Source organism: Chiloscyllium plagiosum, chromosome 34 (genome assembly GCF_004010195.1).
Source record: "Chiloscyllium plagiosum isolate BGI_BamShark_2017 chromosome 34, ASM401019v2, whole genome shotgun sequence".
Classification (NCBI taxonomy): Eukaryota; Metazoa; Chordata; class Chondrichthyes; order Orectolobiformes; family Hemiscylliidae; genus Chiloscyllium; species Chiloscyllium plagiosum.
The window spans coordinates 35,416,449-35,438,883 of NC_057743.1; the positions used below are offsets into that span (position 1 = coordinate 35,416,449).

At 38.2% G+C, this 22,435-nt stretch overlaps 1 protein-coding gene across 9 annotated transcripts in view; it reads right to left on the reverse strand.

Annotated features, from left to right (window-relative positions):
• Positions 1-22,435, reverse strand: part of rerea (arginine-glutamic acid dipeptide (RE) repeats a) — a 558,826-nt gene that overhangs the window by 165,883 nt on the left and 370,508 nt on the right. For all 9 annotated transcript variants that reach the window (XR_006309302.1, XM_043676159.1, XM_043676158.1 and 6 more), the window contains 2 exons: positions 16,008-16,132; positions 10,665-10,764 (listed from right to left, as the gene is read on the reverse strand). Coding sequence is in view for 8 of the 9 variants with exons in the window: in XM_043676159.1 (XP_043532094.1) it covers positions 10,665-10,764; positions 16,008-16,132 (225 nt within the window). In the remaining variant the exon portion in view is untranslated. The remainder of the gene's footprint in view (positions 1-10,664; positions 10,765-16,007; positions 16,133-22,435) is intronic.

Sequence of the window (22,435 nt, forward strand, 5' to 3'; positions counted from 1 at the left end):
TTAAGTGTATAAGTCCTGCTAAGATTTGCTTTCCCAAAATGCAGCACCTCGCATTTATCTGAATTAAACTCCATCTGCCACTTCGCAGCCCATTGACCCATCTGGTCTAGATCCTGTTGTAATCTGAGGTAACCCTCTTTGCTGTCCACTACACCTCAAATTTTGGTGTCATTCCATGCCCATTTACCAATTCCAGGGCTTCCCAAAGTTTGTGCCCTGACATCAGTGGGGTGGTGTTCATTCATAGCTTTCTACTTTTCAAAAGAAATCTTTTTTTTTTAAACTATATTCCTATTAAAGTGTCAATCACCCATACCCTTTAAGGTTATCAATAGCAGAAACCAAAAGCACTTAAAATCCCTTTATCATACGTAAATGAAGATTGTTTAATTGACAACTGTTTCTCTTTGACCTTTTCTGGCAATTATACAATGGTCTTTCCTCAGCCACAATGGTTTCAACAGTCTAATGAATATGAAGGCTCTCAGTTAAGATTCATCCTTGTGAAATGAAAATGAAAATCTATCTTTGCTGACAACTGCTTGAGGCAGTCATGCCAGGAAATTTCTCAACTTTCACCATCGAGGATGAAAATTAAACAACTGGAGTGAGGGTTCAAGCTCAAGTAGATGTAGCTGCTCAGGAAATGACAGGGAGGGATAGAGAAAATAAACCTCAAAATAAAGGAACAGTCCAACCAAAATCGTAATCAGGAGAAAGCAATTATAGTATGAGAGGAAGCCTGCTATGTATGTAAAAGTGGATAGCAAGAGTTTCTACAAATATTTGAAAGGGAAAAGCACAAGGAAAATGGGTGTTGACCCTGCAGAGAGGAGAATGGTAGTTAATAGATAATTTAAAAAAGGTGGATGAAATAAAAAGATATTTTACTTCAATCTCCACTATACAAGTTCCAAAAAAACAAAAACAATCTCCAGTCATAGATGTAAATCAGATGGTGGAAGAGAAGGAACTTAGTGAACTGGAATAAATAGGAAAGAGGTACTGAGCAAAGAGAATGGCGTTGTGGCCTGAAGTCACTGGGTCCAGCTGGAGTTCATCCCACGGTCTTAAAAGATGTAACAATGAGGTAAAAAATCTGCAGGTGTTAAATTTCCAAAATCTGCTAGATAACTCAATTCAAGAGATGAAGGCAGAAAAAAGGAAACCATTATACCTTGGAATTTAGAAAAATTCCAAGTAACCAGTACATAAAGGAAATCATGACTAACTAATTTATTGGAGTTCTTTCAATGAGTAACAAACGCTGTTGATACAGGGGAGCCTGCAGACGTACTTTACTTGTATTTCCAGAAGGCATATGACAAGGAGCTACATAAAAGATTTTTGTGCAGAGTAGGAGCTCATGGTGTACAAGATTTACTGACTTAGATGCAATGGTGCAGTAGATAAACTTGCAGATGACACAGACAGGTAGGAAGAGGACATGAGAATGCATATGATACAGATAGCTGAGATCAGGTGTTCTAGTGCATAAATCACAATGTTTCGACATAAATACAACAAGCAATTAAAAAGGTTAATGGAATGCTACTCTTTATTATGAGAGGAACTGAACATAAAAGTAAAGGGGTTATTCTTTTGTTGCATGAGGCACTAGTGACACCACATTTTGAGCACTGTGTACAGTCCTCATCTCCCTATTTAAAGATAGATGCATTTGTTTTGGAGGCAGTTCAAAGAAGGCTTATTAGATTGATACCTGGAATGAATGAGTCTTCTTATGAGGAAAGGCTAGACAGACTGGGCTTGTTTTCACTGGAGTTGAGAAGAGATAGGTTGTTTGAAGTTTACAAGACCCTGAACAATCTTGAAAGGTGGATGTGGAAAGAATATTTCCTTTTGGGGTGAGTCTGTAATGAGGGCTTAAAAACGAAAAATGAAGGGTCTCTCTTTCAGGACAGAGATTAGGAAAAATAATTTCTCTAACAGTTGAACAACTTGGAATTCTGCCTGAAAAGGTGGTGTCAAGGAATGTTTTTATGGTAAAGTCGATAGATTCTTGTTAGACAACGAATCAAATGTTCATGAGGCTAGGTAGGAATGTGGAATTTGATACACAATTAGATCAGTTTTGCTTTATTGAATGGTGGAGCAGGCTTGAGAAGCCAAATTACTTCAGCTCCTTTGTTGGTCAGCTGTGGTTTTCCATTCCTCCATTTGCTTGCATATGATCTCTGTACAAAAATGTTTGTAAATCGACAGACTGAGACAATGTCCAAAGTCAGAGGAGATAAAGTTATTATACAGCCAGGTCTACGAAAGGTGAAACACATTTTCATAGAAAGTGTATTGGAAATCTAGAATGCTCTCCTTCCAAAATCAGAAGTGACACAAGGCCAGGTTATAGTCCAACAGATTTATTTGAAAAAAAAAACAAGCTTTTGGAGCATAGGCCCTCCTTCACTCCTTCCAAAAGACAGATCAATTGAAAAGCTAAAACCTGAAATGGTTAGATTTTTATTCAGCAAAGTTATCAAGGGATTCAATGCCAAGAGGGGCAGATGAAGATATCAGTCAGGCATGATCTAACTGAAAGGCAAAGTAATTTGAAATGTCTACTTCTAGCTCTATAATGCGTAGAAATGGAAGACCTCAACTTTAAGAGCCAGACTTCTATCAGGAACAAGCACATAGATGTAGTGGGCTGCTAGCATCCATGAAATCATCAAGGACAGTGACTTTATGAAAGAATGGAGAAAGAATGTTTCTTTCAAGGTTGCAAAAAAAATGTGCGCTTGTCACTTTAAAACCCTCACTTGGAGCAGTTTACAGATGACCTTGCTTGTAGGTGTTACTTAATCAAAAGCAACCATATTCTGCAATGTGCTAAGTAGACCTAAATGCAGCGTAAAACTTTCAGCTCTGGCTTCAAAATAACCCTATGGAAAAGTGAACAATCCAAAACTTTATCAAGAAGTGGATTGTTTGCAATCTGGATTTAATTAATAAATTGAAGAATTACTGTTGGCACTGACACAACATTTTAGGCGGTAATCAAATCAAGCTTTGCCTTTTCTTATGGCTCTGGTTTGCCTCATCATATGCACCACCCATGGGCTAGAGAATTGGAGGCTTGAAGAAATCTGCAACCAATCTTCAACAAGTTCCATCTGGAAAGTGTCTACTGGCACGAGTACAAGAAAGATTTTTTTTTTCCTCTCCTCTTCCCCCAACTGCCCTTGAAGCACCTGGACTTTGCTTGATACAGCAGCACAGTTGCAATTGGCAACACTGCGTTGGGTTTGGAAGTACATACTTAACTCAGGCTGTTGTTGATTTCCATGAATGTGGAATAAATCTATGTGCAATCATCAGTAAAGTGAGGGAAATATCCATCAAGAATGTATCCGTTGACACAGCACCAGAACCAAGATTGTTTGATTCTGGACACTATTATAACTTTAAAATGGATTGGGATGCAAATAAGACCTGAATGCCAGGGGCAGATGGGAGTAACAATCCTGAACATTGAGACAACATTTAGCTGATAGCATCAAAGGGCCACGAATAAAAATGAAGCCAATGGGAGTCAAATAGGATACTCTCCAGCAATCAGAATTATAAATGACACAAAGGAAAATGGTAATTGGCCGTTGCAGGTCAACTACTGCACTATGAGAGTTTCTCAGAAAAACGTCCACAGTCCAAATGTTTCCAGCTACCTCTTCAATAATGTTTCACTCCTCATAAGATTAAGAGTGAGGCATGCAATTTCTCATTTCTTGGATCCATTCACCTTTCCAGTGATAATGAAGTAGCTTATCTTCCTACATCAGGACGTCTTAAGTTAATAGATGGCAACATTCATACCTCACAAGTGCTTGATACTGATCATCTTTAACAAGACAAAGCTTGGCTGGCTCCTCCAGCATTCAAAAGCATCACACAATCAATATCTTGATATATTTAACAGATATTTAACTTTGAAATTCATATCAATTTTAGGTTAAAATGCACAGGTCTACAATAAGCGATTAATTCCATGATCTCTCAAAGCTTCGCCACCATAACCAACATTCAAGATAGGATTCACAATAGACACCATTTACTTTGAAAGAAACAGCTGCAACAATCAAGAAGCTCGACACCATCTTGAACAGGACAATTTGTTTGACTGCAGTAAGCAAAAACTGCAATATGCATTATAATAACTCAATAAGGTTGTGGGAATATATCCAAGTTATGCATCTCACTTGGATATATATTGCTGCTGGCCTAAAATCTTGAAATTTCTGACTTATCATCATCACATGCACTTCAAGTCATTAAGAATGGACAATTAATGCAGTGTTTCCCACATCCCAAGAACAATTGATGACAATGGCTTACAAGGTTTAGAATGTATTCATAGCCAAAGCAATAATTTGCAATGTCTAAATATCAAAGTACATTATTTATGAAATGTTCAAAATGGTTACTTGCTTAGGAATGCTTAGGTGAGCAGAGAAACATTTCACAAATCCAATTGCAGGAGCCCACTCCACTGGTGCAACCGTGATGGAGTGCCACCATTTTAAAGGTTACTAATCAATCTTAAATTTCTGCAACAGTCATCTGCATGATCTGGGCAGGCAGCCATGGATGTATGGGTGCATTAAATATTCCTCTCTATTGCCCATTGAATGACACAGCAAGGACTCTAGCACAGGACACAGCAGGGATATACCTGTATTATGCTGAGGTGTGTCTTGGTTTGTAGGCTTTTCAAGGTAAATTAAACAAATACGATTCTGTTCGGTTGAATGACTTACCAGAAAATGTAAACCATTGCTATCAACAGGAGAGGCAAATCTTGGATGGAAATTCTACTTGTTATTTCATTAAAGTATTCCTATCTTTAGTCTAAAAATATAGCAGTTTTGCAATGTAATAAATATGACTTCAAATAAAATTCAATATTCAAAAACAAGAGCCTTGTTTTAATTTTCTTTTTAAAGATATAAATCTTACCCCTTCTCCAAACCCTAGTTATTTGCCTTCCATTCTGTTTCTGAGCTTTGTTAAATCAGTGCTACCCATGACCAAGAAAATTTTGTTGACCACCACCTTTTTAGCTTAAGGCAGGGGGCATACTCTGTGCATTGAAGGCAGTTCTTCCATTCAGCACTAAATGGATGCAGTACCAAAATAAGAGATATACGTCAACAGAGTTGACTAAAATGCTGATCATGAAAAAGGGAAATTGAAAATATCAAATATTTAATCTCATCTAAAGTGTTCCCATTTGTGATTAAATGAACAGCAAATTTGGTAGGGGTGTAATATCACAGCAAATAGAGGGGGAAAATACTAACTGCAACATCACACAAACTCAAACTAGCAGTTTAATCAACATGTTTATGCTGATAATTTGCTGTTTGTTTATGGTAAAACAAAAATTGTAGTGTGAAGTTTAAGAGTGACTTCTTGAATGAAGAAATATTTGGCTTTTTAAAAATTTGAATGCAATCAATGTAGATATTTGGTATCTGCATCTGACTCACAGGGTCTGGATTTAACAAATAAACTGAAAAGTAATGCAGGGTGATAATAAACATTCCTGATTTTCGTCTGGCTGTTTCAACAAAGTTCTGAAACGAGCAACATGCCTCCAAAAGGGAGGGGAATGGCAAATCCATGTAAATTCTAAACTGATTTCAGCTGGAATATAATGAGAATAGGTTACATTTTTCCTGAGGAAAGGGGCATGAGACTTAAAAAGAAAATACATTTTTCTCCCAAACAGATGACAAAACTAGCCCGTTTTAATGACTTTGTTAAAATTAAATATGACACTGAATAATTTAGCATTCTTATTTTCATTGTGCATATCCATGTGAAGCTCAAGAACAACTCAGTCTTTCCAGAGGCTCACTGGCCATCCCAGCAAATATAGTTCATCCCAGAGACTACTCTGGAAAAGGCATATTATTAGTGTTTGCAAAACATTGGCAGCTAGCACACCACGTTCTATTAACAATCCAGACCAAATTACCATACATTCCAATTGTGAACAACATGCATTCTAAATAGTTTTATGCTTTAACAAGCACAGGAAACTGTTTTTAAAATAAACTCCTTACAGCTAAGAGGGTCAAGATCTTCAACTTCTTCCATCTTTTAATGAATGCATAGTACAGCACAAATCAGTGAAGGCATTGCAAAGAAAGATATGATTTGCTGTGCTCCCAAGACATCATTTTGAAGCCTGACATTTGATGTGGCCAGAGTGGGAGAAACAGAGGTTTTGGTGATAGAGTAGAAAAGTGTTCAATTTTCACGGAGTTTTGGAAACCTCTCTTTTCAATGACTTGGAGCAAGAATAGCATAGGGGTTAGTCAGTCTGGCCATGCTCAGTATTCAAAATCACAAGACACCAGGTTTAGGATCCTGAGTTCAGAAGGGAAGGAACCTGAGCTGGAATTAGAAATTAAAACATCGGTGAATGAATCTGAAAGGCAGAGGTAGCAGAGCTTAGATAAGAAATAACTGAGTTTAGTAAGGCTAGATGGAAAATATTTTAATGCAAGGACCCTGAGAAGCAAGATAGATGAGCTGAGGGCACAGATTGGCACATGGGGAGACGATGTCTTAACTACACTTGGCTAAAGGATAGTGACAGGAATAGAGAGGAAATGGGGGTCACAGTTGATCAAGGAATTAATTATAGCAGTGAGGAAGGATGATATCATGGAAGAATCAAATGAGGTCATATGGACAGAGGTTAAAAAACATGAAAGAGTCAACATACTACAGATTATGTATTGTAGGCCACCTAACAGTCTAGGAGAGATTGGGGAAAAACTTTTGTAGCGAGTATGCAGCAAGCCTAACAAGGGAGGAGTTCGCCATATATCAAGGCATATCAACAGACCAGCACTGTGATGGGAGTGATCATAACTTAATTAAATGCAGGATCTACTTATGGAACAAGTTAATGATGGGCCAGGAATAAAAACTTTTAAATGATAAAAAGCTAGGTTTACTAAGAATATACACAATTTGGCCCAAGTGCACCATAAACAGCAGCTTGCTGAAAGAACTGTCAGAGCAGAACTGGGGGAGGTACACGAGGGAAAAGTAGTGAGAGTGAAGGGCAAATACGTTCCCATAATGACAAAGGGTGGGGCCAAGACTGGAGATCCTGGAAATGGTAAGGGACATGAGAGTTAGCATCTAATTTGCACATCTCTGGACTGTGGGAGGAAATGCATGAAGACATAGACACTCACCTCAGCCATGCTAACTGTGCCATCTTTTTAAATTCATATGACCTGTATCATAGAATCATTAGTGTGGAAAGAGGCAATGTGGCTCATCAAGTCTGTCCCAACCCTCTGAAGAACATCTCACCCACAGCCTGTCCACCATTCTATCCCTGGAACCCTGCTTTACCATAGACACTCTACCTAGCCTGCACATCACTGGACACTATTGGTAATTTAGCATGGCCAATGCACTTAACCTGCACATCTTTGGATTGTGGTAGGAAACTCTCGCAGACACGAGAAGAACGTGCAAACTTCACACAGACGATGCTGGAATCAAACTGCTGTGAGGCAGCACTAACCATTGAGGCACCATTCCGCAAAACTATAAACTCACTCAACCTGTGTCTCACTCTGGACGCGATCTATCCTTCCAGACTGTCCAAAGTTTCCTGGTAAGATTATGAGGGGTGTAGATAGGATGCTGTTGTTTCCCACCAGTGGGGGAGTCAATAATAAGGGGACAGGATTAACATAAACTATAAAGGGTTGAGAGAGGAGTTAAGGAGAATTATGTTTTCACTGAGGATGGTAGGAGTCTAGGTCTCACTGCATGAAAAGGTGATTAGATCAGAAACACCCAGATTTTAAGCAGTATTTAAATATACACTTGCATTGTCACAGCCTCCAGATTATGGGTCAAAAGCTGAAAAACTGGACTACTATAGTCAGATCTTTGTTGACTGGTACAGATACAATGGGCCCAATGATTTCTTCTGTGCTGTAAATGTCTATGTGTAACGCAATTAATATATGGTTGGGGCTTTGCTGCTCAAGAGCTCACAATTTCAGAATGACATCATCATGACCCACAGTTTGGGAAGCTCTGTAGAGTGAATTTGAAAGGTTTTCCCAAGTGATGTAAATATTGAATGTACAGATTTGTCAAGAAATACAGATTAATTCAAAGGTTGAGTTTAGAAAAGAAGGATATAGAAATGCATTAGCAAGAATGACATTGAGAAGGTAGTGGCAGAAACAACTGTGTGTAAAGGAGCAAGTCTGGACTGGAATCAATGTAGAGAAATGAAACAGGAACTACTAAGAGACATGCACAGAAAGGATTTTAGTAGCTGACAGATTATAGCCAAATGTAAGTTCAAATACAGAAAACTGTAAGTCAAAGCAAATTTACGAAGCTTGTCAATGCTCGAACTATTTTGTTTTAATCCAGTTAATGTTAGTTCCAATATGGCCCATCGTCAGAATTTTACAAACAACTGGAATTGGACTTTCTGAATACTGTAAATCTATACTCCTATTTCCAAATTACATTATTGCCCCTGCACATCATTCCCCGTTGAGAGCATGCTGCCTGCCAATTCTCTCTTCAGCCACTGAGCGGATTGCAGTGTCTCCAATTTTCTTTCTCCCTCATCCCTGTGGGAAATTATGTGCCACTACTCTGCGCTTGACAGAAATATTGTGATTAGGAATTTCCTTAGTAGGCAACCAGTGTAATGACATATCCTACCAGCCTTTGAAGTACAACAATATTATATATCCCATTTTTCACAACACTTCGACTGAAGGAGTCAATATCACTCAGTTGTCATAGCACTGTGGAAAAAAAACATTCTGACTGGCTTTAATAGCATGAATTTTGAAAACTGGCACTGACATTTATTGAAAAAGAAAGAATTGGTAAATTATTCATGAAAAAGGTGTGTATTTTTCAGCTTTTCCTTAAAATGCAAACAGTCAGCGTTCAGAGCGCATCCATGATGAAACCTTAAAAAAAGTCATAATTTTCAGTAAGGGCCATACTGTAAGAGGAAGGGAGTAGCACATTTTTAAAATAAGTTCCCAAGCAAAAAAAAAGCATTCTTAAAAATGTACATTTTACCATAATACAATTTTTAAGGTCCCTTTGAGAGCTCAGGTTAAAATATAATCAGCTATAATCCTGAGGTATCCATTATCATCTTTTTCTCTCGCTAGAAAAATCTATTCACTGAGAATTTCAGCAAAATATAAATGAATTGATCCAATGCATCTTATACAATTACAGCAATTTGAATATTTGTCATATAAATCACGATTGGAAGAATACATTTATTACATTTCAGAATACAGCTGAATGACATTTCTCATTTTCTGTCCCTCATAGCTATCTTTCACAATTAACATTAAATTCCATCGCTTTCTGCCGCAGTCTGCCATTACATAAATAAAACATTGTGGTAGTGAGCTGCCAGCTTTGATTTATACAACGTGCTGCAGTAAAATTGATGAAGTTCTCATCATGCTTTCATAACTTTCTAAGAATTAGCAATGTATATCATATAACACTTCATAGAAATGTACTAACATCAAAATCGATAGTTGGAGACGATGTAAAATATAGATACATATTTTGATTGTTCATAGTTTTAATATCCACTGTTTTAAAAAAACATTTTCTGGTTATTAAATGGTCGACATTTTCCACGTCCTTCAACATTCAGAGCCAACATTTATTCAGTATGCAACTTCCATGAGTGCCTCACTTTGCATCTGAAAACAGAATCATACAAGGCTCCTCCTCAGCAAATGGATGCTAGCTCTATTAAAGTGCCCAACTTTGATTCCAAAACTTAAGCCTTTTTGTAACAAAGCTTTCAATAACTCATTATGTTAAGGTACAATTTTAAGATGGAACAGAATCAGAAAGCAATCAATATTAATAACCAGGAAACTACAGCAATTCTTTTTCATTTTAATAGCTATTCAATGAGTATTCAAGTAAATACATTGTGTTCATTTATTCAAATTCAAAGATATGAACTTGAATACAAGTTTTACATTAAACTTCACAATTTCAAAACTTAAGGAAATAAAAGGAGTATTGTATTAGAGCTGATAACCATCTTTTTGAGGACAGGACTTATTTAATTCAAGGTGGGGAAGTCAAGAAATTTGTGTTCTTTTATTCTTTTCTGGGATGTGAGCATAACTGGCAAGATTAGTGTTTATTGTCTGCCCTAATTGCCCTTGAACTAAGTGGTTTGCTGGATCAATTCGGAGTGCATTTAAGAGTCAAACGCAACACTGTGGTTCTGGTTTCACATCTATGCCAGAGCTAGTAAGGAAGGCAGATTTTTCCTTTCAATTTCAAATTAATTGAATTGAAATTCCACCAGCTGCCATGATGGAGCTTGAACCTTATGTCTCCTGGGTTTCTGGATTAATAGACCAGTGACATTACCATGATGGCACCATCTCTGGCTCAGGATTTTAAAGCACTTGGAAAATATAGGCCAATTAATAACCAGAACAATACGCATTGAAAAGTGGTATGTCTTTTCAATTTTATAATCTATTTGCTAAAATAATTTGGAGGTCATTGCTTTAAGCAATGACACAATGTCACATCTGGAGCTCAGCAAATTGCCTAATGCAAAGGAAACTTACAGTATTTAAAGCATTTACTGTAGTATCATCACGAGATGCTGCAAGACAGCCATCTTCTGTAGATCCACCATCACACATCCCTGCAAAGGCAGCCATACTCCTACATGGAAACACATTTTGCATTATTCCGAATATAAAAAAAAATTGAAATAGGAAATTATAATTCAAATACTGCAAAGTAAAACATCCCTTCTAATTTTCAATTACCAAGACAATTCACAAAGGGATTGCAAAAGGAATTATACCAGTAAGCCTTGTAAAGATCAATTAGGCCAAACCTAAGAATAAAGTTCGGCCTAAAAGGAATATCATAAAAGAGAAAAGTGAGATAGAGAAATAAAGAGACATAGGTGGGGAATTTCAGAACTTGCAGCCTAAGCAACTGTAGGTATTGAACACAATGGTGGGACAATTAAAATTCTGTCAGGCAATTTCATGATTAGTGAAGCACCTGGGTAATTTGTCAGCAGCAAATATTCTATCAACATAGCTGACTTCTTACCGAGCTCACACATTTATTTAATTGGTCTGTGAAAGTATTTTAAATATCTCTATGTTTGCTATTATAATAGCCAACCTCATTGCACCATTGTTGGCTCTGCTGCATGGAGGAGGAGATAAAGAACAGGAATGCTATAGTAACAGGAAATTCAATAGTAAGGGGAACAGACAGACGGTTCTGTGGCTGCAAGCAAGACTCCAGAATGGTACATTGCCTCCTGAGTGCTAGAGTCACATGACATTGTGAATTGCAAGGGTGAGTAGCCAGTGGTTGTGATATGCATTGGCATCAATGACAAAAGAGAGGAGGTCCTGAAAGTAGAATATAGGGAGGTAGGAAGTACATTAGAAAATAGGACCTCAGACAGTAATCTCAAGATTGGTACCAATGCCACATCGCAGTCAGAATAGAAATAATATGCTATATTGATGGCTACATAGCTGTACCGATGGTGCAAGGGGGAGGGTTCCAGATTCCTGGGGCATTGGGCCTGATGGCATCAGGACAAGCTAAATCAGTTGGGCAGGACCGGAACTTATGTCCTACAGGATGTATTTGAAAGTGTGGTTGAGGAGGTATAAAATAAAATGGTAGGTGAATGGGAACCTGTACAGGTTGATGGATGACAGAAAAATAGGAATGAAACAAAGACATATTGGGAAATAAGAAAGTTGATGTGCAGAGAAATAAAGGGCTAGAATCAAGCAGGGCCACAATAAAGGAGGCTAAGAATGCTAAAATGACAAGCATTATGGATTTGTGCCTTAAGGTATGGAGCATTTGCAATAAAATAGATGAAATCAGTTAAGCAAACAGATTTAAATGGGTATGAAATAGTGGGGATTAAAGAAATGTTAGCATGCTTTGAGAAGATTTGTAGCTCAGGTTCTGGATGTAGGTTTGTTCTCTGAGCTGGAAGGTTCATTTTCAGACATTTCGTCACCAAAGCTTCATCCAGAGGCTCACTGAAGATGTTACCTAGTATGGTGATGAAACATCTGAAAATGAATCTTCCAGCTCAGCGAACAAACCTACATCCACTACAGAGATGTGGCTGCAGGGCGGTCAGGAGTAGGAACAGAATATCGAGCAAGTTTCAGTTTTTAGAAAGGTCAGACAAAACGGGAAAAAGGAGGTGGATTAGAACTGCTGTTTAAAAAGAAAATTAATCTGATTGCGAGGAAGGATATTAGCTCTGGTGAAGTAGAATCTGTATTGGTTGAGCTTAGAAACACGAATGAGCAGAAAATGTCAGGAGAGGTTGTAAATAAACCTCCAAACTGCAGCTGTAATATTGACAGAAATTAGAGATTTAAGTAATAATAGCATGACTGTAATTATGAATAAAGTCAATCTCCATATAATTTGAGCAAATGAAATCAGTAGCAACACTGTAGAGGAGGAATTGTTGGAGTATATAAGGGATAATTTTTCAAATAAATATGTTGAGGAACCAACTTGACAAAGGCCGCTCTTGGCTAGGTATTGTGCAACAAGGAAGGGATAACTGCTAATCTAGTTGTGCGTGGGCCCTTAGGGAAGAGAGAACACAATAGGAAAGAATTTTACATTCAGATAGAGAGCGATATAGTTGTTACTGAGACTAGAATCCTGAATTTAATTCAAGGAAATCATGATGGAATGTGGTGCGACTTGCAATGATATATTAAAGACTTTTGTTTCAAGGGATGACAATAGATAGGTAAATACGCAAAGAACGTGTGGCCAAACTGCAAAAACTATTCAACCCAACATAACATAAAAATAAAATGGGAAATGTAGCCACACTGCGGGTAACAAGGAAAATTAGGGATAGTTACAAATTGGCCATTAAAGTATAAAACCTTAGGATTGGGACAGTTTAGATTCCAGAAAATGAAGACAAAAGTACTGATTAAGAGGGAGAAAATAGAGCATAACATCAAACCTGAAGGGGCATACAGACTGACAATAAAAGCTTCTATAGATTCATGAAGAGAAGAAGGTTAGCAAAGATGTATATAGGTGCCCTACAGTCAGAAACAGGAGAATTTGTAATGGAATGGGAAGAAAGAGATGGTAGACCAATTAAGTATGTACTTTAGTTCTGTCTTCTCAAACAAAGACAGAAATAAGATCCCAAAATTATAGGGGAGCACGAGGTCTAATCGGAAGGAGGAACCACAAGAAATGAATGTGAGTAATGGAACAATGTTGTGGAAACTAACAGGATTAAAGGCAGGTAAATCCCCAGTGCCTGATAGACTTCACCCCAGATTACTTTAATAAGTGGCCCTTGAAATAGCAGATGTGCTAGTGGTCGTCTTCGAAAATTCTACAAGCTCAGGAACAGTTCCTATGGATTGGAAGGTAGCTAACACGACCCCAATGTTTACAGAGGCAGGCAGAAAGAAAACAGTGAATTACAGACTGATTACCTTGACATTTCCAGTGGGAGAAATGCTAGAGTCAGTTATAAAAGATGTAATAGCACAGCACTTGGAAGATAATAACCAAATCAAACAGAGTCAGCATTGATTTACAAAAGGGAAGCCATGCTTAACAAATCTGCTGAAATTTAACTAGTAGACTGTATGAGGAGAGCCAGTGGGTGTGGTTTACTTACATTTTCAGAAGTCTTTTGGTAAGGTCCCACATAAGAGATTAGTATGCAAAATTAAAGCACATGATATTGGAGATCATGTACTGAAATGGACTGAGAACTGGTTGGACCACTGGAATAAAAGGGTCTTTTACCAAAGGGCAGTCAGTGATGAGTGGGATAATTAGTTATTTAGATAAGGGAAAAAAATGTGTTATGTTTCCAAATCTGTAGATGATACAAAGCTGAGTGGAAGGGTACGTAGCGAGGAGGATTCAGATAAACTTCAGCGTGATTTGGACAAGTGGGCAATATATGGCAGATGAAAACGTGAATAAGTGTAATTATCCACTTTGGTAGCAAAGATAGGCAGGCAAATGATCTGAATGGCAATAGATTGGGAAAACAGGAGGTGCAACAAGACCTGGAGGCCCTCATACACCAATTGCTGAAAATAAGCATGCAGGTGCAGTATGCAAAAAAAGGCAGCGAATGGCACATTGGCCATCTTAGTAAGAGGATTCAAGTACAGCAGCAGGGATGCCTTGCTGTTATTGTACGGGGAATTACTAAGACCACAGCTGGAATATTGGGTGCAGATTTGATGTTCTTATCAGAGTTTGGATATTCTGGCTATTGAGGCAGTGCAAAGAAGGTTTAGCAAATTGATTCCTGGGACAGCAGGGACTGACATATCGGGAAGAGATTTAGGATAATTTAGGACTATAAGTTCACAGAGAATGGGATCTCAAAAGCCCATAAAATTCTAACAACATCAGACAGGATAGATACAGGAAGAATGTTCTCAATGATCAGGGAGTCCAGAAACAGGGGTGACAGTGCAAGGCTAATGGACAGGCTGCTTAGGATAGAGATGAGGAGGATTTTTTTTTTAACCAAGAGAGTGGTGAAGCTGTGGAGTTATCTGCCACAGGAAAGTGTTGAGGCAAAAATGTTGAGAACTTTCAAGAAAGATGCAACGTGGAGGTGCCAGTGTTGGACCGGGTGGACAAGTTAAAAATCACAACATCAGGTTATCGTCCAACAAGTTTATTTGGAAGCACTAGCTTTCAGAGGGCTGCTCCTTCATCAGATAGCTGTGGAGCAGGATCATAAGACGCAGCATTTATAGCAAAAGATCTTAGGGTCATGCAACTGAAACGATATAGATCTAGATATAGTTCTTAGGATTAAATGGATCAAAGGATATTGGGTGAAGACAGGAGCAGAACACTGAATGGTGGAGCAGGCTCAAAAGGGATGAATGACCTATTCTTGCTCTTATGCTTCTAGAATTAACCAACAGAATAGGGAATAATCTAGCACGATGAAAGCAAAACAGTGAAGAATCAATACAAACAGTTGTATATGATTATTCCTCATCACATCAAACCAAACTGTAATTTGCATTTTTCCCCTCTTTTGCTTTTGAGACTCCCAATTTAAATAGAGATCAGTTGCAAGAAAGCTACCTATTCCCCTAATCCTCCCATTCCAGGGCCCTGGAGCCAATTATGACCTCCCTACTATTTGCCCAATAGGTTGGTGAACTCAGTGCACAGCAGGGATAGATTAGGGCTTTTGTGGTGCAGTTGTAATGGCTACCTCTGGGCCACAAAGCCTTGATTCAAACCCCACGAGCTCCAGAGGCATGTCACAGCTTCACTGAATTATAGATTAAAAATACCCAGAACAGGGACTGAATGTTGAACCTTCCCATCTTCCACTCCCATCAACTGTCAGTTGGTTCTTCTCCTTCTACCACCATCTTTACCTCCAACAAAAATCGCCCCTATCTAATTCCTATCAGTGCAAGCTTGCTTGTATTGGGGTCCACTCAGTATTTATTTACAATGACAACTGCAAATGTTAATTTCTACTTACCCAATCATGAACATAAGGAACAATCTAGCAATTATGTACACCATTGAAAATACTATTTCTATACAATGAAACAGCTCCCCACCTTCTGCAATCCAGTTCTACAGAATGCTGAATGGAATTGTCTCAGTGATGCCTTTCACGTAATTAGCAGCAGAGGGCATGTGCAAAAGCCAAGATCACGTTTCTTCTCAATTTATTGTTGATGGAACACAGCAAAGTGGGGGGGGGGGGGGGAGACAGAGAAGAGAATTGTCCCCCAAAATTGCATAGGTGAGGAAAACAGCTTCTAATAATCAAGTATTTATATTTGCATTTTCTTGCATGCATATAAAACAAAATGTTGACTGGAGAGATGAAGGTTTGAGCACATTCTTACCTGGCAGCTCTTAGGTACATCAGGAGATCACAATCATTGACACCTGGTGTCCAGACCAGCTCCTCGTGTTCAGTTACCATTTCACCAGTGGACAGGGGAACAGGCTTCAATTCTGGAAGTTTAGCCTAAAAAAAATGTTTAATTAAAGAAGTTTTTCAACCAAAAGTAGAAGAGCTTCTTGAACAAGAATAATCTAAACCAAAGAAGCTCTTCAGAACAAATACAAAATATACGCAAACAAAGTGAGTCAAAAAAAGGCAAGAAAACAAAATGATCAATTCACAGAATAATTAACAATGAGGATGGTTATTTGGCCAATCTTAGGTCATTCATTTAGAAAAAGGACAAAGTGCCCCATGGTAGGAACCATTTTGATCTTAAATGAATCCAAGATCTTTGCCTCTACCAGTTCATTTGAGATTCTGTTCCTGCTGTTGATCATTCATGTCGGAAGAACATAATATCATCCACAATTTTCCTTCAAAATATAATGAACATGTGACCCTTTGACCTTCTCGAGAATCCAACAGCACAGAGACAGTCCCTTCTGCATAAAGTAATTTCCCGTATTATTGTTGGTACAAAATGTACTACATTTCAAACGTTAAAATCTCCTTTGCATCCTTTCAGAGGGTAAATAATCCCAAGGTTTTCTGATCCTTCCTTACAGTTCTGAAATCTGCCACTCTTGGTTCTTTCTGGCTGTAGTTTTACCAGGGAATTTTAGACTCTGATCATGACTTCTTCGGATTTTTATTCTACATACATACAAACAATGGCAGACAGAAAATGATCCTTTGGCCCATCCATTTAGTCCCACATAATTTCCTATCTCCTACTTTACAACCAAATACCAGGCATTTCTTCAGAATGATCTGTGAACTAGGAGTGCGTACAAGATCACATGCAATCCCCTTTTAATCTTCGAGTCATTTCAATTTAAAGAGTAACCCATAGTTTAACTTAATGTTTTAAACAAAATAAAATGTTAATTTACAACAAAACTACTAATGAAATTTAATTCCATAAGAAGTGGTTTACTATTGTCTATACTATTTAAAGTAAGAAGGATAAAGTTACTTTTGAAGTTTGAAAATTAGGTCAATACCAAATATTGTTCCAGGCCTAGCTTGCTTTAGCATTCTCTCTTTGAAGTGAAGGAGTCGAAATTTGAAGTCAGATTCAGCAAATATGTCTGCCCCTCTTGTTGAATAGGCAGAACTTGCCTCAGTCAATGGACTTAGTAGGTACAACAGCTTCAGGGTGCAAGCAAAGACCCCTTTGACTACTGCTATAACCACTTAAAAATTTTTAGTAGAAGAGAATGAGGGATTCTGGGCAATATTCTTTGTAACTTGCACTGCCAAACAGATAAACTAACTCTCACACTGTTTACAATTAGTCCAGCCAAGTGTGGTGATTGGAGCTTTCTTAGATCCTCCAGGGACTTATGCACAACATGGTTTTCCCAACCAGACTTTCATACAATTTAAAAATGGCTGGAATAATTGAGTTCCACCAGGCCCACTCAACTTCTGATCTCATTTAAACATTGGTCCAAACGTGGGCAAAGCAAACCTGAATTCCAGAGTGGAAGAGACATCAAGGCAGCATTTTATGTTCATCCTCATTGTCCTTGAACTGAATGGTTTGCAAGGCAATTATAGTGGGTGGTTCAGAGTCAACCACATTGGTGCAACTGGAATCTCATGTAAGTTACACCAGCTAAGAGTGGCAGGATTCCTTCACTAAAATACCTCAGTGAACCAGATGGATTTTTACAAAAATGTTGAGTGTAGTTTGATGGTCACCATTGCTAAAATTAGCAGGTTAAGAATATAGCATCAAGGAGCCTTAGCAAAAATTAGAGTCGATGCAAATCAGGGGGGGGGGAGGAGGTGGTACTCTGCACTGGTTGGAGTCATCCCAATAGAAGTTCCTTAGAGTTGTGTTCTAGGTCTAGTCATATCCAGCTGTTCCACCAATGACAAGGTCAGATGTAGGTGATGGCTGCATAATGTTCAGTACTGTTTGCAACTCCTCAAATACTGAAGCAGTCTGCATTCAAATGCAGCAGAACCTGGATAACATTCAGGCCCAGCTGTTGAGTGACAAGTAACATGCATACCTTACAAGTTAAAGGCACTGACCATTTCCAAGGACAGAAATTTCAACTTAACATTCTATGGTGTTATCATCACTCATTCACTCACTTCAAATATCCTGTGGGTTACCAGTGATCAGAAACTGAGCTGGCCTAGCCATTTAAATACTGTGGCTGTAAGATCGAGTGGGAGGCAGGGACTTCTGTAGAGAGTAACTCACCGTCTGACTCCTTGAAACCTACAAGTTACAGTGCCTGAACGTAATAGAATACTCTACTTGCCTGAATAGTGCAGCTCCAAACATGCTCAAAAAGCTCAATCCATTCAGGACAAAGCAACCAGCTTGACTGGCTGTTCATTCAACACTTTCCACATTCACTCTCACCATCACCAACTTTCAGAAGCAATAGTGTGCACAAGATGCTCTGAAACAACTCATCAAGGCATTTTAGACAGCCAAGCCCACAACCTCAAGCACCTATGAGGACAGCTGGCATATGTTCACACCAACTCAGGTCACAGAGCATCCTGACTTGGAAATATATTGCCATTTTTTGCGACATGGGTATGTTCAACACAATCTGAATTTTATTGTTTCTCTGTATTGCGTGTAAGTGTTGGAAGCCTACATCTGTTTTAACTTTATCCACACTTATTTCAACACCATGCACGGATGCATGCGCCACCCATTTTGCCTTCAACACATGCATGACTTTATGTGAGAGAGTATTATTAGCTCCATCTGAAATGATATTAAACAAGATTCACTATATCATATATGCTATTGGTATTGTACAAATACAGTGAAGGTTTGTACAAATACAGCTTCAGCATTTCCATATGCTACTCTGTTAAACAGCTAACTCTCCATGATGTTGGGCAGCTTTTGTTTTAAAATTGGGACAACAATGGCTCTGAAACATAAATAAAAAAAAAGAAATTGCCCTTGGCTAAACACCTGCATTTCTATGTACTACACAAGGCACGATTGCTTAGTTTTCCAGGTCACTGGTGTTTTTTGTACCAAAGAAGTATCAGAACTTGTCTGAATATTCAATTATTGATTCAAACAGCAAAAAAAACAAAAACAACTAATGAATGACTGTATATGGGTATTTGCACATTGTCATAAAGGATAATGATCAAGGGCAAATGTATCAGTAATTCTGCATATAAAGTGTTCAGCATGGTTATATTACTGCCTAAAAGTGTGTTTCTCTAAACATTAGGCACTACCCCTTCACTTTGCAGTGTACCATTTAGTAAACTCACTGAATATAACCTCTAATGACCTGTGGAAATAGTTATTAAGGAGAGTAACGTGATACAACGATTGCTATTAAATTAGTGTGACAATCATTATCACTGTAATCACTGTACAGACAGTTCATTGCCTTTTGGACATAAGCATTTAATTTTTTTTAAATAGTGCAATGTTACAATTTCAAAATAGATCATCAGAAACACCAAAGTAATGCTTAAATTTAAATAACTATTTGATAGTGAGTGCAAAGACATTTTTATCATGATTTTAATACTCTAGAATATCCCTTCAGTTTCATTTACAGACATCAGTCCTCAGCTGAAAACAGCATGAGTAAATTTCTGCAATTATCACACAAATTTCAAAACAAATTTAGGCATTAAACTCATTGTTTATTGCGAAGGGTGTAAATGAGGAAGTACACATGCTGAGTCAAATGAAAAACAGAAATTTACAGAATCAGGTAACCCTAAGAAAAAGCAAGACGTTGATGTCTAAACTGGCACTGGATAAGCAACTGCGTGATAATGGCACAAATTTCCTTGCCATGCTGTTGTCAACTGAAACAGTTTGGTTGGTGCCTGAAACTGGAACTAAATAAGTATTAAAAACATGATAAAATTAAAATTAAATCTATCTGGGACAACACACCCATCCTAGGACAAGCCAAACAGAGACACACACAAGGATTCCTAGAAACATGGCATTCCAACCGAAACTCCATCAACAAACACATTGACTTGGACCCCATATATCGCCCCCTGAGAAAAAGAAAAGGAAATGACATCGCCACATGAAATGACATCACCAACCTAAGGAAACCCAAACACACAAATAGAAAGTGGGCTACACCACCAGTGCTTCATTCGAAGGGTCAATGAAGAGGTTACCTAGTATGGTGACAAAACATCTGAAAACGAACCTTCCAGTTCAGAAAGCAAACCTACATCCAGAATATCTTACTGCATACAAACTGTTCAAATTCTTTATTGAATGTGGTTTCAACTTAAACATTACTTCAGTGGACATGTTGATCTGTTTTACAATTGTAAATATGTACCACATGAAAATAATTAAAGGCTTATTTAAAAATACCATCAACGAACACAGGCTTTCAGGGTGTTAGCAAATCTAAAGCACAAAACGCTTGGAACAAAAAGATGCAAACGAAATTATCTGAAGATCGGACAAAGAATGCCAAACTTGTAGGTGTTCAGATTTCTTTCCTTCTCATCAAGAAACAATATTCTCATTTGGTAACACGAAAAGCAGGTTTAAACATTACACTGCCTTAACCTCAAATTATGACCACAATGAGGTTACTTAAAAGTTTACACTTTCTGCGCTTCTTTCTACTTTCTTACAAAAGCTCTTTCATGCCTTTACAGTGTGATGAGTCCCCACTAAATCAACCACATTTTCAGATTAGAACACCAACCACAACAATAAAAGGTTAAACAACTCAAAGGCTGAATAACGTATGGGACTTTTCTGTCAAACTCAAAAAGATCAGTTCAACAAAAACTAAAGATTAAAACTACTTGTATGATCTAAGTTTTATTTTGGATTAAAAGTAGGCAGCAAACAACAAAGTGGTGAATGAGGTTTGGTGTTCACACATTCCTTGCATGAAAGAGCAGCCATAAATCAAAATATTGTACGCTACAACTTGGGATCTTAAAATTTTTCTAATTCCAAAAAACAAGTCAAGAGGTTTGATGTATTAATTTGTAAATTCTATTCCTGGCATGGATGAGTTGGGCCAAAGGGCCTACGACTCTATGACTCTTCTCCTCTCGTGCTTTCTCACTTATTTCTTTGTCTCTTTTTCCTTCAACAGAAAACAGAGAAAGTAGGAAGCTTTACTTTAAATGTAAAAAAAAAAGAGTAGAAAGTAGAATGATGCAGACCATGCTAAGAATATTGTTCCATTGAGAGCACAAGAGGTAAATTTTATGGGGCACAATACATACCTCTGTTCATTTAGACGCTAGAAAGTTTACAATACAGAAAGAGACCATTCAGTCCATCATGTCTGTGCTGGCCAACAAAATAGAAAAAGAGTGGCACAGTAGCTCAGTAGTTAACACTGTTGCCTCACAGCGCCAGGGACCTGGGTTCAATTCCAGCCTCAGACGACTGTCTGCGTGGAGTTTGCACATTCGCCCAGTGTCTACGTGAGTTTCCTCTGGGTGCGTCGGTTTCCTCCCACAATCCAAAGATGTGCAAGTTAGGTGAATTGGCCATGCTAAACTGCCTGTTGTGTTAGGTGTATTAGTCAGGGGTAAATATAGGGAAGCGGAGTGGGTCGCTCTTTGGAGGGTTGCTCTTTGTTGGGCCGAAGGGCCTGTTTCCATACTGTAGGGAACCTAATCTAGAACTAGCCACTCATTTTAAACCCTCCTTGCAGCAGCGAGTCCACAGTCTTACAGGTTACAGCCCTTCAGTTGGTGATCCAGGTATCTTTTAAGTGAGTTGAGGGTTTCCACTGCAATGAAACTGGGCAGTGAATTTCAGACACCCATCACACAGTGGATGAACAAAATGTTTTCTTATATCCCATCTAACCTGTCTGTGCTGCCTGGTAATTGGCTTCTTTGCTACAGAAAACAAATCTTTCCTGTTCATTCTACCTGAACCCATTATTTTGTACATCTCAATTAAGCCTCTTCTGTTTTAAAAAAACAAACCTAATCAATCAAAATTTTCTTCATAACTGCAATTTTCAAGCCCTGGCAACATTCTTGCAAATCTTGCCTTTCTCTGCCCGAAGCAATTATGACTTTTCTGTAATGCAGTGACCAGAACTGTTCACAAAATTTTAGCTGTGGCCAAGCTTGCATTACATACAATTCCAGCTTTACATCCCTGCTTTTGTATTTGCTGAAATACAGACATAGGAACAGAAGTACATCTTTTGGTCCTTTGAGCCTGATCTGTCGTTCCATATGATTCATGTTTGACCATCCAACTCAGTACCTGTTCTTGCTGTTCCTCCCATAAAGTTTGATGTGTTTAGCCCCCAGAACTATATGTATCACCTTCCTGAAGACAATCAA